This window comes from Diceros bicornis, chromosome 29 (genome assembly GCF_020826845.1).
Source record: "Diceros bicornis minor isolate mBicDic1 chromosome 29, mDicBic1.mat.cur, whole genome shotgun sequence".
NCBI lineage: Eukaryota > Metazoa > Chordata > Mammalia > Perissodactyla > Rhinocerotidae > Diceros > Diceros bicornis.
In genome coordinates, this window is record NC_080768.1 from 36,299,737 (window position 1) to 36,317,205 (window position 17,469).

At 33.0% G+C, this 17,469-nt stretch overlaps 2 protein-coding genes across 5 annotated transcripts in view; both read left to right on the forward strand.

Annotated features, from left to right (window-relative positions):
• LOC131394054 (disintegrin and metalloproteinase domain-containing protein 5-like) overlaps positions 1–17,469 on the forward strand; it is a 601,035-nt gene that overhangs the window by 354,809 nt on the left and 228,757 nt on the right. The gene's annotated exons all lie outside the window — the stretch shown is intronic.
• The window catches only part of LOC131393849 (disintegrin and metalloproteinase domain-containing protein 32-like), a 165,316-nt gene that overhangs the window by 141,586 nt on the left and 6,261 nt on the right, over positions 1–17,469 (forward strand). The window contains 3 exon segments of the mRNA XM_058524842.1: positions 5,963–6,140; positions 14,183–14,275; positions 15,632–15,830. Of these exon segments, the coding sequence (XP_058380825.1) occupies positions 5,963–6,140; positions 14,183–14,275; positions 15,632–15,830 (470 nt within the window).

Below are 17,469 nucleotides of genomic sequence, written 5' to 3' on the forward strand. Positions count from 1 at the left end.
CAAAGAATATCAATATGTATATATATACATATATATATGTATATATATACACAATTAATACTACTCAGCTCTAAAAAAAGACAAAATCCTGCCGTTTGCAACAACATGGATGCACGTTGAAGGTATTATGATAAGTGAAATAAGCCAGACAGAGAAAAACACTGTACGATTTCACTCATATGTAGAAGATAAACAAATACATGGATAAAGAGAACAGACTAATGGTTACCAGAGTAGAAGGGGGTTGGGGAGTAGGGCGAAATGGGTAAAGGGGCACATGTATGGTGATGGATAAAAACTAGACTATTAGTGGTAAGCACCATGTAATCTATAGGGAAACTGATACATAATAACGTACAGCTGGAATTTCACGACGTTATAAGCCAATATGACGTCAATAAAATAATAAAATTAAAAAAATAGGGATGTTAGATGGTGGGTTTTCCTGTTTTGAAAGAACAATCTAGTGATTTTGGATGATGAAGTTTGAAGTTAGGAGAAATCAGTAAGAGGCTATTGATTCCAAGTAAGAGATCAGGAAGGCTTAATTTAAGTAACTTTTACAATGGTTCAGATAGCATGGGTTTTTACAAATATAAACTATTTAATAGTTTGATATTTATTTAGTTCATTTCCTGATGACATACAAGTTATGTGTTTTGTAGAAAATGTCATCTTACGATGTTATTTTGAAAAAAAAAATTTACTTCTGAAAAAAAAGAAAGGTCAATGCTAACAAATCCAGTATGCAAGATACATTAGCAAAGGAATTCTCCTTAGGCTGTGTATTTTATGAAATCACTTAGTAAGGATCTTTAAAAATATATCAGTAGGCCAAAACAAGTGGCATTTGTTTTTAGACAGAATTTTTGGTTTTGCTTTTAGAGTAGTTTAATGTTGTAGAAATCTACCATCCAAAGAATAAGAAGTCCTGGTTGGAGACCTTTATCAAATATATAATGTTTGTGTGACTCTGGAGAAATTACTCAACCTTGTTTAGATTTATTTTTTCATATTTAAAATGAGAATGATTATGCCTATTCTCTTATTTCAGAGTGATGTAAGAATGAAATGAGAAAATAAAATGGGAGAGTATTTTCTAAACTGTAAAATCCCATCAGTATGTGATAGATTAGTTACAGTGATTTCTGTTTGCCAGTATACCCCCAATAGTATATATCAGTCAAGGGTTAGGCAGGTGTCACTAGTATTCTACAGTTTTTTTATTTGTGAAAAGGGCTTGTGCTAAATGTGACCTATTCATAACTGAAGAAAAATCAAAAGCTACAAGTGAAAATAAGGTATTAATTTGTGCAACCATACTCTTTTTATAGTTACTCTTAAGCACTATGCAAGGGTTAACTCTTACATTTTAAAAATAGCTCAGACTCAAACATATAAATCTATGTGCATGCACACATATTATATTAATTATCTCTAAATGGATTATATATAGAAACAATATTTTATACATATATAAAGTATTATATATTTTTATTAAATTATATATATAATAAATTAAATAAATATTATAATAATATGTTTATTAAATCCAATATATAATTTATATAGCTATATAAACAAAATGAGAATTACTATTTTGGGCCTATTGTCCATTTGGCCAGCTATTCTCAAGTATGCTGTGACTTGTATGCGTAGGTCACCCAGAGTCTAGTATTAATGACAGTAAGAATAACAAATATTTATGTTGTGCTTACTATGTGCTAGAGACCATCCCAAACACTTAACATATATTAGCTCATTTGATTCTCACAACATCTCTATAGGGCAGGTTTTATTATTCCCATTTTTACAGATAAGAAACTGAGTTATAAAAAGGATAATTATCATAGTCAGATAGCTAGTTTGTGGCAGACCTGAGTTGTGAACTCAGGCATTCTGGCTTTAGAATCTGTACTAGTATACTTTTAGATTTCTATAGTGCTTTATAATATTTAAAATGCTTTCATACATGTTCTCCAATTTCTTACAAAACTCTTGTGATGTGTGTAGGGCAAGTGTTATCTTAATTTAAAAAAAAGATATATATATATATATCTTTTGCATTTCCACAATCCATCTTATATATTATTTTATGTAATTTTCAAAGAAGGCATGAGAACAAGTAAGGAGAAAATATTATTATTTCCATTTAATGTTTTTTATTTTTAAAAAGTCCCTGGAGTCCAGACAACCTAAATGACTCTACATTGGATATACAGTTAATTAGTGGCCAAACTTCAGCTGCTGTCAGTAATATCACCAATGATTTATTGAGCACTTACTATAAGCCACCAAGTTGTATTAGGCCCTTTCCTTGTTTAATTATATTTAGTCCTCACAAGAGTGCTATGAAGTGGATGGGTATTATCTCTCTTTTGAAGATGAGAAAACTGAGACTTAGAGAGTATAATAGCTTTTCCTAAAGCCTCAAGTCACAGGGTTGGTAGTAGGCAACAGGTTTATCTAACTCAAAGCTTTGTTATTTTCTCTACTCCATACTGACTTCATATAGAAGACAGTTAATATATTGGAATGAACTTAAACCAAGTAGCAAGAGAACATTAGTATGTATGTGTACAAACTTGATTCTTATACTTCAGTGATTCTTCTAATACAGTCATGCGTTGTTTAACAATGGGGATGCGTTCTGAGAAATGGGTCGTTAGGCAATTTCATCATTGTGTGAACATCATAGAGTATACTTACACAAATCTAGATGGTATACTACACACTGAGGCTATATGGTACTAATATAGAGGACCACTATTGGTCTATTGTTGACCAAAACGTCAGTATGTAGTTCATGATTATATATTATTTTGATGATTTAATTTATATCTACTTTAGAAAAATGGGTAGCTCTTGCCTTAAACCCTCACTTTCTAGGCAGTCTGTACACACAAATGAGTTCAGAAGTGGAGGGAGGAAAGAGGCATAGAAAGTCGCAATAGCTATGAATGTGGGAACGTAGGGAAAACTCAGGGTCAAGGTTTGCTCACCGATCTGGTTGCACCATTTTACAAAAAGGCAAAAACGTTTAGGAGGAGCATGGAGTTATCAGTTTAAAGGCATTGAATTATTTTATTCACATTCTTTCTGTTAATTCTTTGCTAAGAGCAATTTCATTAAGCTATGGAAGTTGATTGGGGAAGTGGGGATACCATTTTGGAGTATGGAATACATTGAGGGGAGCATGGAACTTTGGAATCTTTCACTTGTTTGCTAATTTTTCTAACCCTTCATTTTCTCATCTGAAAAATGAGGATCATGATAGCTACATCATACAGTTGTTGTGAGGATTCAAGTAGTTAAGATATTTGTGATTTATTTATCATTGTGCTGGTATGTCTTATTATTTGAGGAGTAGGGAAGGCCTAGGAGGGTATTAAAATGGTGGTGTAGGGATACACAAGAGCAGTGAGAACAGGGAATTTAGGAGAAAAAGTGTAGAAGAGAGAAAGGCCCTGAAAGGAAAATGAAATAATGTAAAAGATAAACTTTTTTTTTTCCAAAATGCTGTCAAGTTCTAACCCCAACGTCAGAAAACTACTTTCATTCCCATCATTTCCTTCTGTCACTTAATTTCTCTGCTCTTTGAACACAGAACTTAGGCTAGTTATATCATAGTTTCAATAAGCTTTTATAAAATAATTTGGGAAGAAAGCTAACATAGCATTAGAATTCAGAGTTCAAAATCTCAACCAAAAATGAAAAAAAAAAATATCCAGATAATTGATTACAAATAAACTTTGCGAATACATGTTCTCAAGAACTGCCATTATGGGGCAGCAAAAAGGTGAATGAGTAGGGATTATATATAGTTGACTAGAAATAGTTCCCAGAGCCAAAATAGTATACAGTTTTTTAGTTAAAAATTTTCTTCACCTTTTTGCTTTGGTGGTAAGATCATCAAAATTTCTTGTATATAGTAAAATATCTATTAATATTTTATTGAATTATGTAATGTTCAAAGATGAATTTTTGAGTAAAAAGTAACTGAATTTGAAGTCTTAAACAACTGTGTATGAATACCTAATCATGCTAATTTATGAACTGTCTGATTTTGGTGAGGTTTTTAGCTTCTCTGAACTTTAGTTCAATTACTATAAAATGTTGATGACAAGACCAGCCTCCCTGGATTGTGGTGAGGATAAAATAATCAAGTATATAAAATGTCTGGCGAATATTAGGTGCTCAATAAATGTCAGATTCCTCCTTGCCTTACAGATTTTTACTACATATTGAGAGTGATTCATCCTACGCATATATTCTTTGAAGTTATCTTTATTAGTCAGTATATGGACATAATTATATAAAATTTTGATTAATATGCAGTTTCTCTGAGATCTTTAAGAAAGTTCAGGACTAAGCACAGTATAGTCTGTTTAATAAAAGTTTGTTGTTTTTATGAAGAATCAATAGACAGTTGATTCTACATTTGCTAAGAACTGTGCTGGTAATAAGTGATACCGACAATAAAGAGGACAAAATTCCTGCCCCAAGCAACTAGCAATTTAATTCATTATCTGTTCTATTGTATATGTGCTACAAACCTATGAGTAAACATTGAAAAAACATTGAAATAGAAGAGATTCAAACTTTCAAAAAGCTTGGTTCTTAATTTTATTATGGTCAAGGGAACGATGGAGGAAGAAGAAGAGAAATTTAGAGTTATTGATACACATCTGGGAGTTTAGGTAAATGGATACAGGGTTTTCTCCATGCCATCATTTCAGTTTTATTTCACCTAGGCAGAGGCATCATACACATATATAACCATTTGTTCCTCTGTATACAAGAATTTGCATACAGTCACATCCAAAAGCTCAAAAATTTCTCTTAGCTGGAATTAGTTTGTAATGCATATACAAATAAAATTATTCTTAATTTTTTTATTGTGGTAGGAATACTTAACAGGAGTCCCCTTAAATTTTTAAATATACAATATAGTATTGTTAAACATAGGTGCTATGTTGTACAGCAGATATCTAAAATTTATTCATCTTACATAACTGAAACTTTATACCCATTGAACCCCATTTAGACTCCATTTCCCCCTCATTCTAGCCCCTAACAACCACTATTCTACTCTCTGCATCCATGAGTTTGACTATTTTAGATATCCCATTTAAGTGAGCTTATACAGTATTTGTCCTTCTGTGACTAGCTTATTTTATTAGCATAATATCCTCGAAGTTCATCCATGTTGTTGCATATGGAAGGATTTCCTTCCTTTTTTAAGGCTGAATAATATTCCATTGCACATATGTATCCCATTTTCTTTATCCATTCATCTGTTAATGGACATTTAGGTTACCTCCATATCTTTGCTATTGTGAATAACGCTGCAATGAACATGGGAGTGCACATATCTCTTCAAGATCCTGATTTCAATTATTTTGGACATATACCCAGAAGTGGCATTGCTGGATCATATGGTAGTTCTATTTTTAATTTTCTGAGGAACCTCCCTACTGTTTTTCACAGTAGCTGTACCAATATACATTCCCACCAACAGTGTACCAGGGTTCCAATTTCTCCACATCCTCTTCAACACTTATCTTTTTTTATGATAATAGCATCTTAACAGGTGTGAGGTGGTATCTTATTATGGTTTTGATTTGCAATTCCCTGATGATTAGTCATGTTGAGCACCTTCTCATATACCTGTTGGCCATTTACATGTCTTCTTTGGAGAAATGTCTATTTAAGTCCTTTGCCCATTTTATGATTGGGTTGTTCTTTGCTATTGGGTTGTATTTAATTTTGTTTTGATAAGGACATGTATTCCACTAAAGGAAATTACATAACCTCCTCAAGAACGATTTTGGCCTCTAAGTACTTGTTACGGAGATTTATCATTACCTATTAAATTTAGCATTTTGAAATTAATTTATATAATATAGAATTGTGTTTTCAGCAGTATACTGACAATGACATTATATGGATTCATCTTTAGGCAATCCAGTGGTGTGAAGACATTTAGCAGTTGCAGTTTGAGCGACTTTGAAAATTTCATTTCAAAAATGGGTGTCAAATGTCTTCAAAATAAGCCACAAATGCAATCGCCTCCAACATCAATTTGTGGTAACTGCAGAGTGGAGGGAAATGAAGCCTGTGACTGTGGTACTGAGGAAGTAAGTCTGATAACTAGGAAAACTGATTAATAAATTTATTGTTTTAGTTCATCTTTTTGTCATAAATGCTATATATCTCAAATATGACTGAGTACCATGCAGAATATTGGCAGTATGTGAAATCAAGGTTGAAATACAAAAATATACTGTCTAGGTTTTAGAGATTGAAGAGTTTTGAACAAATATAAAATGTACTCCCAAAAAATTATTGCTGATGGGAAAAAAGGTGAATCTCGAATGAGCTTTTGGGTTCCAGACTAAATATATAATATTTTTCCAAGCCTGTGCTTAACCTTTCGACATTTTATAAATGCCTAATTGAAGATGAATGTGTCAGCGGACCATCAAGAATCCTTCAGGGTATTACTTCACAATGGAATCAATAGTATGGTGAGGGAAGACTGTGTTAATATTACAGTCTGAACATTGCGTGATTTGGATTATTCACTTGCTAGGGAAGCACTGAAAATATAATAAATGCAAAAGGTCCAGGAAATAATGCTTCTAGACATTTCAATATTTGCAGCAACAAAGCAGATATTATAAATTGCCATGATTACAAGATAGATGGAAAAGATATTAGGGTTTTATACATATAGGGGTCTGAATGTACTTGTACCCATATCACATTGTTTTAATTACTATGCCTTTGTGTTATGTTTTACCATTTGGTAGAACAAGTCTTCCCTCTTTACTTTTCTTCATTTATTTTAAAATTAGTTTTATTGGGAGATAATCAACATACAATAAAATGCACCCATTTTAAGTGTACAGATTGATGTGTTTTGACAAATGTGTATAAGCATACGTGCAATTAAGATATAGATTCTTTTAATTATCTGCAAAAGTTTATTCATGTCTCTCTGCAGTCATTCCCACCTCTACTCATCTCCAGGCAACTTCTGATTACAGCAGTTTTACCTGATCTAGAAAGTCATATGAACAGAATGATTCAGCACATATTCTTTGTGTCTGGCTTCTTCTGTTCAATGCAGTGTTTTCGAGACTCACTCACATTGTTTTATGTCACAATACTTTCTTCCTTTTTGTTTTGAATAGCATTTCATTGTTTACATATACCGCAATGTGTTTTTCCATTTGCCTGCTAATGGACATTTAAGTTGTTAACAGTACTGAGCTATTATTCTGAATTCCTAAAAGTTGAATTGCTGGGTCATATGCTGTGTGGGTGTTTGTAAGAAACTGTCAAACTATTTTCCAAAGTAGTTGCATCATTTTACACTTCTATAAGCAACATGTGAAACTTTAATTTCACATCTTCACCAAAATTTGACATTGTAGCCTTTAAAATTTTAGCCATTCATTTTGGTTTGTATTTCTTTGATGACTCTAATGATGTTGAGCATGTTCTCATGTCCCTTTGGCTGTTTTTTGTTTGAATAATCCATTCAAATCTTTCACCAGTTTTTAAAATTAGGTTGTTTGTTTTTTATTATTGATTTGTAAGAGTTCTTTATACAGACCAGAGACAAGACCTTGTCATACATGTATATTACAAATATTTGTTTCCAGTCTATGGATTTCCTCTTCAGTTTCTAAACATCTTTGAGTAGCAGGCATTTTTCATTTGTATGAAGTCCAATTTATCATTTTTGTCTTCTGTGGTTGTGATTTTTTGTGTCCTAAAAAATCTTTGCTTACCCAAGATCATTAATATTTTCTCCTATGTTTTCTACTAGGATTTGCACTATTATAACTTTTACATTTAGTCTGTGATCCATTTTGAGTTTGTTTTTGTGTTTGGTGAGAGATTTGGATTGAGGTTCATTATGCTCCATACAAAAATCAAATTTTTCTAGCAGTATTTGTTAAAATGACTATCTGTTCACGTTGTATTACCTTAGTGTCCTTATGAAAATAAATTACCATACATGTGTATCTATTCTGGATTCTTTTCTGTTTATTTATATGTCTGTTCTTATGCCAATTCTACACTGTCTTAATTAACATACTTTTATAGTAAGTCTTGAAAACAATGTAAATCATCCAAATTTGTTTCTCTTTCCAACGTAGTTTTACCATTCTAGGACCTTTGTCTTGTCATATAAATTGGAGAATCAGCATGTGAATGTAGGGACTTTGATTGGAATTGTGTTGTATCCATTACAATCATCCACCAATTTTGGGGGAATTACTTTCTTACCAATACTGAGTCTGCCAATCTATGCACGTGGTGTCTCTCTCCACTTATTTAGGTCTTCTTTAATTTATTTCGTTCTTCTATAGTTTACTTGTTTTGATAGTATTGCTTTAAAATTTTATTTGGCAATTGTCCATTGCTAGTATAAAAAATACAATGGACTTCTGTGAGTTCACCTTGGATTTAGTGTTGATTAGAAGTGCTGAGAGTGTTCTTTGTTTGGTTCTTGTTTTCAGGAGGAAAGCTTTCTGACTTTCATCATTAAATATGTTAGATATAAGCTTTTTTTTTTCTTTGTAGCAGATGCCCTTTATCATCTTAAGAGTTTCCTTCTATTTCTAGTTAGCTGAGAGGTTTTTATAATTATTGAATTAATTTGATGTTTAACATTGTGTAAATTTAAGGTGTACAATGTGTTACTTTGATACATTTATATATTGTTATATGATTGCCAATGTAGCAATATTTATCACATTAGATGATTATAGTACAATATTATTGTCTGTATTCATTATACTGTGCATTAGATCTCTATGGATTATTTGCTATTCATTACAAGTTTGTACCCTTAAATACCATCACTTTTATTTTCCCACTCCTACCCCTGGTAACCACCATTTTATTCTCTGTTTTTTACAGGTTTAACTTTTATAGATTCCACATATAAGTGATATCATACAGTACTTGTCTTTCTCTGTCTGACTTATCTTGCTTAGCATAATGTGCTCAATGTCCATCCATATTGTCACAATGGAAGGGTATCTTCCTTTCTCATGGCTGAATAATATTCCATTGTGTATATGTAGCATGTCTTTTTTATCCATTAATCAGTTGATGGGCATTTGGATTGTTTCCATATGGTTGGCTGTTGTGAATAATGTTGCAATAAAAATGGGATTGCATATATCTCATTGAAATCCTGCTTTCATTTCCTTTGGATATATACCCAGATGTGGAAATGCTGAATCATGTGGTATATCTATTTTGAATTTTTTGTGGAAACTCCACATTGTTTTCCATAGTGGTTGGACCACTTTACATTCCCGCCAACAATATATAAGTGTTCCCTCATCAGCACATCCTTGCCAGCACCTGTTGTCTCTTGTCTTCTTTATAACCATTCTAACAGATGTGAAGTGATATCTCATTGTAGTTTTGATTTGCATTTCCCTGATGATTATGATGTTGAGCATCTTTTCATGTGTCTATTGTCCATTTTGATGTCCTCTTTGGAGAAATGTCTATTTAGTTCTTCTGCCCATTTTTTAATTGGATTGTTTGTTTGTTTTATTGAGTTGACTGAGTTCTTTATATATTTTAGATATTAACTCCTTATCTCGTGTATGGTTTGCAGAAATTTTCTCCCATTCTGTAGGTTTTTTCATTTTGTTAATTCTTTGTTTTGCTGTGCAGAAGCTTTTGATTTTGATGTAGTCTTATTTGTTGATTTTTTCTTTTGTTGTTTGTGCTTTTGATATCATGTCCCCCAAATTATTACCAAGAACTTTTTCCCTATGTTTTCTCCTAGTTTTACGGTATTAGGTCTTATGTTTAAGTCTTTGATCCATTTTGAATTAAGTTTTGTGAGTGGTGTGAGATAGGGATTGAATAATTTTGTTCTTCTACATGTGTTTCTTCAGTTTTCCTAGCACCATTTGTTGAAGAAACTATTCTTTCCTCATTGGGGATTTTGGTTTTCTTGTCAAGTATGATATATGTTGACCATATATCCTGGGGATAATTTTGGGATCTCTATTCTGTTCCATTGGTTGATGTGTCTATTTTTGTGCCAGTACCATCCTATTTTTGTTACTATGGCTTTGTGGTATAGTGTGAAATCTAGACGTGTGATGCTTCCGGCTTTGTTCTTTTTTCTTAGGATTGCTTTGGCTATTCAGGATCTTTTGTGGTTCCAGACAAATTTTAGGATTGTTTCTTCTATTTCTGTGAAGAATGCCTTTGACATTTGATTGGGATTGCATTGAGTCTATAGATCGCTTTGGGTGGTATGGTCATTTTAACAATATTAATTCTTCTGAACCATGAACATGGGATATCCATTTGTTTGTGTCCTCTTCAATTTCTTTCAGCAGAGTTTTGTAGTTTTCATTTCCATGAAATGGAATTTCACATCATTTCATTTACAAATGTTCACTTCCTTGGTTAAATTTAGTCCTAAGTATTTTCTTGTTTTTGATGCTATGGTGAATGTGATGGTTTTCTTTGTTTCTTTTTCAGATGCTTCATCATTAGTGTAAAGGAATGCAATTGATTTCTGTATGTTAATTTTGTATCCTGCCCCTTTACTGAAATTGGATTAATTCCAACAGTTTTTTGACAGATTCTTTGGGATTTTTTACATATAGGATCATATCATTAGCAAATAATGGCAGTTTTACTTCATCCTTTCCAATTTGGATACCTTTTATTTCTTGTTCTTGCCTAATTGCTCGAGCTAGGACTTTCAGTACTATATTGAATAGGGGTGGTAAGAGTGGGCATCCTTGTCTTCTTCCTGATCTTAGAGGAAACACTTTCAATTTCTCCCCACTGAGTATAATGTTTAGTTAGAGAGAGTTTTCAATCAAGAGTTAGTGTTGAGTTTTGTCAGATGTCTTATTTCTGTGTCTATTGAGCTGATCATATGGGTTTTCTTCTTATTTTTCCTATTAATGTGGTGCATTTCATTGATTATTATTATTTTCTTGTGTGTGAGGGAGATTAGCCCTGAGCTAACATCTGTTGCCAATCCTTCTCTTTTTGCTGAGGAAGATTGGCCCTGGGCTAACATCTCTGCCCATCTTCCTCTACTTTATATGGGATACCACCACAGCATGGCTTGACAAGTGGTCCATTGGTCAGTGCACAAGGTCCAAACTTATGAACCCCAGGCCGCTGAAGCGGTGTGGGCAAACTTAACTGCTACACCACCTGGCCGGCCCCCATTGATTGGTTTCTGAATGCTAACCCAACCATGCATTTCTGAGATTAGCCCCACTTAAGTTACTCAATATATGTTGCTAGATTTAATTTGCCCATATTTTGTTCAGGATTATGGGTTTATTTCACAAGAGGATTGTGGTCTGCGATTTTTTATTTTCTTGTAATATTTTCTTCTAGTGTTGGCATCAGGGTAATTCTGGACTCATAAAATGAGTTGGAAAGTCCTCCCTTACTCCCTACTTTCTGAAGGAATTTAAGATTGGTGTTATTCCTATTTATTTGTTTATTTATTATTTTTATTGTGGAAGAGCACTTAAATGAGATCTACCCTCTTAAATGTATCCTCCTAGAAGTTTTATAGTTTTCCATTTTACAGTTAGATTTATGATCCATTTTAAGTTAATTTTTTGTGAAAAGTGTAGGGTCAGTGTTTAGAGTAATTTTCCATGTGCATGTGCAGTTGTTCCAGCACCATTTGTTGAAAAGACTATCCATTCTCCATCAAATTGCATTTGCTCCATTGTCAAAGATTTCATTATCACTGTGTAGTCTATTTCTGGGGTCTGTATTTTGTTCCAATGATCACTTCGTCTACTCTTCTGTGAACACCACACTGTCATTATTATAGTTGATAGTAAGTTTTGAAGTTGGATATTGTCAGTCCTGCAATTTTCCTCCACCGTCTCCTCCTCTTCCTCTTCACCTCCTCTTCCTCTTCACCCTCCTCCTCCCCTCCTCTTCCTCCTGCTCTTTTCTTTCTTCTTCTTCTTCTCCTCCTCCCCGTCCCCCTCTCCTTCCCCCTCTCCCTCCCTCTTCTCCTCCCCCTCCTCCTTCCTCCTTCTCTTCTCTTTCTCCTTCTCCTTCACCTCCTCCTCCTCCTCCTCCCCCCGCCCTCCTCCTCCTCCTCTTCTTCTTCAGTATTGCGTTGACTCTTCTGGGTCTTTTCCCTCTCCATATAAACTTTAGAATCAGTGTGTCAATATCCACAAAATAACTTGCTGGAAGTTTAATTGGAATTGCATTGAATCTCTGGATCAAGTTGGAAGATGACATCTTAACAATATTGAGTCTTCCTATCCATGAATGTGGAATATCTCTACATTTATTGATATCTTATTTGATTTCTTTTATTGAATTTTGTAGTTTCTCTCATATAGATCCTAAAAAATTTTGTTAGAACTATTCACAAGTATTTCATTGCTTTTGTGCTGATTTAAACAGTATGGGGATTGTAATTTCAAATTGCCATTTTTCATTCTTTGTATAAAGGAAAATGATTGACTTTTGTACATTAACTTTGTATCCAGCAGCCTTGCTATAATCATTTATCAGTTACAGGAGGTTTTTGCTGTTTGGTCAGTTATTTGGTCAATTATTTTGTTTACATAGCAATCATGTAATCTATGGGCAAAGACAGTTTTGTTTCTTCCTTCCCAACTTGTATATTTTAAATTTCATTTTCTTGTCTTATTGCATTAGCTGGGACTTCCAGTAAGATGTTGAAAGGAGTGGTGAGAGGGGGCATCCTTGCCTTGTTCCTGATTTTAGGGGGAAAGCAAATAGTTTCTCACCATAAGTATGATGTTAGCTGTAGGTTTTTTCTAGATGTTCATTATCAAATTGAGGAAGTATCCTTCTATTCCTAGTTGCTAACATTTTGTATAATAAGTGAGTGTTAGATTTTGTCACAATGCTTTTCCTACATCAATTGTTATGATCATATGATTTTTCCTCTTCAGCCTGTCAATAAGATGGATTATATTAATTGATGTTGGAATGATGAACCAGCCTTGTATACTTGTGATAAATCCCACTTGGTTGTGGTGTATAGTTCTTTTTATACATTGTTGGATTCACTTTCCTAATTTTTTGTTGAGGCCTTTTGCTTCTATGTTTATGAGAGATATAGGTCTGTAATTTTCCTTTCTTATAATGTCTTTGTCTGGGCTTAGTATTAGGGTAATACTGGCCTCATAGAATGAGTTAGAAAGTGTCACATGTCAATGGTGGGAGAGTAATGTGTCTATGATTCCATGGGGTGAAGACAATAGGAGCTCCATGTTTAGTGCTTCTTTTGAATTCTGTCCTAGGCATTTCTTCTCTTGGTTGATTTTAATTTATATCCTTTCCATATAATAGATGACAACTGTGAGTTGAACAGCTTTTAGTGAATTCCATGAATCCTTTCAATAAGTTATCAAATCTGAGGGTGGTTTTGGGAATCCACCGAACTTGTGATTGATGTAAGAAGTGAAGGCAGTCTTGGGGCCTGTTCTCTTTAACTTTGCATTAGGGCTAAATTCTACACACCCTTTTCCCCCCAGCTTTATTGAGGTATTATTGACAAAGAAAAATTATATATATTTAAGGTGTACAATATGATGTATTGATATATGTATACATAGTGAAATGATTACAACAAACTAATTAACATATCTATCACCTCACACCATTATCCTTTTTTTTTTGTGGTGAGAATACATCACCTATTATCTTAGCAAATTTCAAGTATACAATATAGTATTGTTAATGATAGTCATCATGCTGTACATTAGATCCTGAGAACTAATTCATCTGATAAATGAAAGTTTGTAGTCTTGGATCAATATCTCCCCTTTCCTCCCACCCTCCAGGCACTGGTAGCCACCATTCTACTCTCTACTACTATTATATAATTTATGAAAAAAGTTGTTTCATACGTTTTGCCCCATTTTCCAGTTGGATAAAAATAAGTGGGACACCAGTTACTCTATTTTGACACTAAGTAAAAGTCCTACCTTACTATTTTACTTTTTTAGAGATGCAAAAATCTATAAATGTTGATAGCATTCATATTCTTCCCCAAAACTCAAAAAATAAGCCCAGTAAATGTAGCTCCTACCAAACTTTATATTATTGTCATGATGTATTTTTACTTGTGCATTCCACTCATTCATAGCAATGTGGACTTCATAGCTGTTGTCATCCGCAAACTTGTTTGCTGAAAGCAGGATCACAGTGTGACAGAGGATCATGCTGCAGGGACTGTCGAGTAAGTTTCAAGTTTATTAACATCTTCCAAGTATATAATGATTCATGTCTGGGATACTTTAAAACACTTAGATATATAGCCATAAGACAAAATAAGTGACCTCTCAAATAAAGAAGAAGATACTAAATTAAGCATCAGCTTTCTGATTTTGTGAACTTGAGTGCATGTTGAGGCCTCCTTCTAATGCCATTATTCTCCCTAACTTGATATTGTTGTTTTTAAGTCTTTATTGAGAGCTGTTATAGAATTCTTCAGTACAGAAGGTCTCCATTAAGAGGGACTATTTTCATTCACTCTATCCAATATTTATATTTTTATAAATAAAAATGTTGTTACTGGCTGTGATAGGTATCTGTAGGTATGTAATTGAAAGATATCACAGTTTCCCATGCATGTGTAAATAATGAAACTTATGGGAAGTAACACTTTCCAAATGCTACATGTTAGCACAAAATTTAAACTATGAACTTATTATTCAAAGATCATTTGACTTAAAGATCATATTTTAGTTTATATGGTGAAGATGTTGACTCCTGTCCCTTGTTTTCCTTTTCAACTCTTCCAATCTATTTGTAACAGATTCATCATATGAAAATCCCTCTGTTGAACTACCTGCCCTGGGTTCTGTGTTCTTAACTGTCCCTGACTGACACAGTTTTATGTTATTTTATTCTAGAATCTTATAACATGGTTACATTCTTACCTCTGTGGCCTTTTTAGTGTCAGCTTGAAGTCACCAATTCAGAAAAATGAGATAGATGCCCATTTAAGATTCTTTATATAAATTTTCAGAATTCTATATGTGGAAGTATTAATTAACTATAGGATAATTCAGGATAAAAGTTAGAATTTGGTTGCTTCCTCTGCAGAATTCTTAGTTGAACTGCCTCTTTAATCATCTTCCAGTTTTCCTCTGTTTGATCTCAGTTATTTATGTTTCACGGTTGTCATAGAACTACAAATATTTCATACTTACAAGCTACAGTTTTAATAAGTATATTTTATTCTGCAATTGTCTAAATTACACTATGTTCACACAAAAGAAATAATTATCCAAGCTAAAAGTGATTTTTCCTCCCTTGCACCGAAACACAGACAAAACTTTGGCTCTCATCACATCATATTTGTGTTACACTTTTCCTTGTACATATGTCTTATCTCCTGTTTTAGTTGATAACATTCAATTTTTAAAAAATATGATTAGCATAGTGCTTTATGCAAAGAAAATACTGATAGACATTAATGAATAAATAGATCATTAAACTATAGGTGGAATTAACACAATTTTGAAATAAATATTGATAAACACAACAATCATATATAATGCTTTATTTTTAATATTTTAATTTCTATTAGCTTGCAGAAGCAGGTGTTGAATGTAGGCACAGAGTGAATGCTGAGTGTGATCTTGCTGAGGTTTGTGATGGAGTCTCCCCAGAGTGTCCACCTGATATAACTATGCTCAATGGAAATTTATGTAAAGGAGGAAAGCATATATGTCATAGTGGAGACTGCCAAGATCCTGATGCATGTTGTGCATCCCTATTTGGAAAAGGTAAAATCATTTTGTAACGTCTAAATAGTTGGTCCTCAGTATTTTTATTAACATTACCAAGAGAAAGGGCAATTATGCATACAAATTTAAATTCTATTTATATATATATTTATATATATATAGAATTTAAATTAAATATATTTAAATTCTTTATTCTGTGTAACATCTATATGTTTTTTTTTCAAACTTTATTAAGGCATAATTGACAAATAAAAATGTATATATTTAAGGTATATGACTTGATGTTTTCCTATACATATACATTGTGAAATAATTGCCACAATTAAGCTACTTAACATATCCATTACATATATATACCCAGATATGGAATTGCTGGATCATAAAGTAGTTCATTTTTAATTTTTGAGGAGCCTATACTATTTTCTAATGGCTGTACCAATTTTCTCCACATCCTTGCTAATACTTCTTCTCTTTGTCTCTTTAATGATAGCTATCATAAAAGGTGTGAGTTGTGGTTTTCATTTGCATTTCACTGATGATTAGTGATTTTGAACACGTTGTCCTATATCCGATGGCCATTTGTGTGTCTTCTTTTGAGAAATGGCTATTCAGGTTCTTTGCTATTTTTAAATCTCATTATTTGTTTTTGCTATTGAGTTTTATGGGTTACTTATGTATTTTGGAGATTAGCTCCTTATTAAATATATGGCTTGCAAATATTTCCTTCATTCTATTGGTTTCCTTTTCACTGTGTTGATTTTTTTTTCTGAGAAGTTTTTTAATTTGATTCAGTCCCACTTATCTATTTTTGCTTTTGTTGCCTGTGCTTTTGTGTCATATCCAAAAAATTATTACCCAGAGCAATGTCCAAGAACTTTTGCCCTATGTTTTCTTCTAGTAGTTTTACAGTTTCAGGTCTTATGTTTAAATCATTTCCCCCTTGCCAGCTTTATGGAGATACAATTGACATTATGTAAGTTTAAGTTGTACAACATGTTGATTTGATACTCTTAGATACTGCAAAATGATTACCACCACAGTGTTAGGTAACACTTCCTTTTTGTCACATAATTACCATTTCTTTTTTGTAGTGAGAACATTTAAGGTCTACTCTCTTAGCAACTTTCAAGTATATAATATGATATTACTAAGTATAAACATCATGCTGTACATTAGATCCCCAGAACTTCATTTTATAAGTGGAAATTTGTATCCTTTGACAAATATCTCACCTTTTCCCTCACCTTCCAGCCCATGGTAAACACCACTCTACCCTCTGTCTCTATGAGTTTGCCTTTTTTAGATTCCACATATAAGTGATAACATAGAGTATTTGTCTTCCAGTATCTGACTTATTTCACTTACTATAATACCCACAAGTTTTATCCATGTTGTTGAAAATTGCAGGAGTTCCTTCTTTCTCATGAATGAACAATATTCCATTGTATATTTATAGAATATTTTTTTTTACCCATTCATCCACTGATGGACACTTAAGTTGTTTCCACATCTCACCTATTTTCAATAATGCTGCAACAAACATGGGTGTGCAGATATGTCTTTGAGGTCTTGCTTCCATTTCCTTTGAATATGAAGTGGACTGGAAGAGGGATTGCTGGATCATACGGTAGTTCTACTTTTTTTGATGAGGAAGATTGGCCCTGGGCTAAGATCTGTG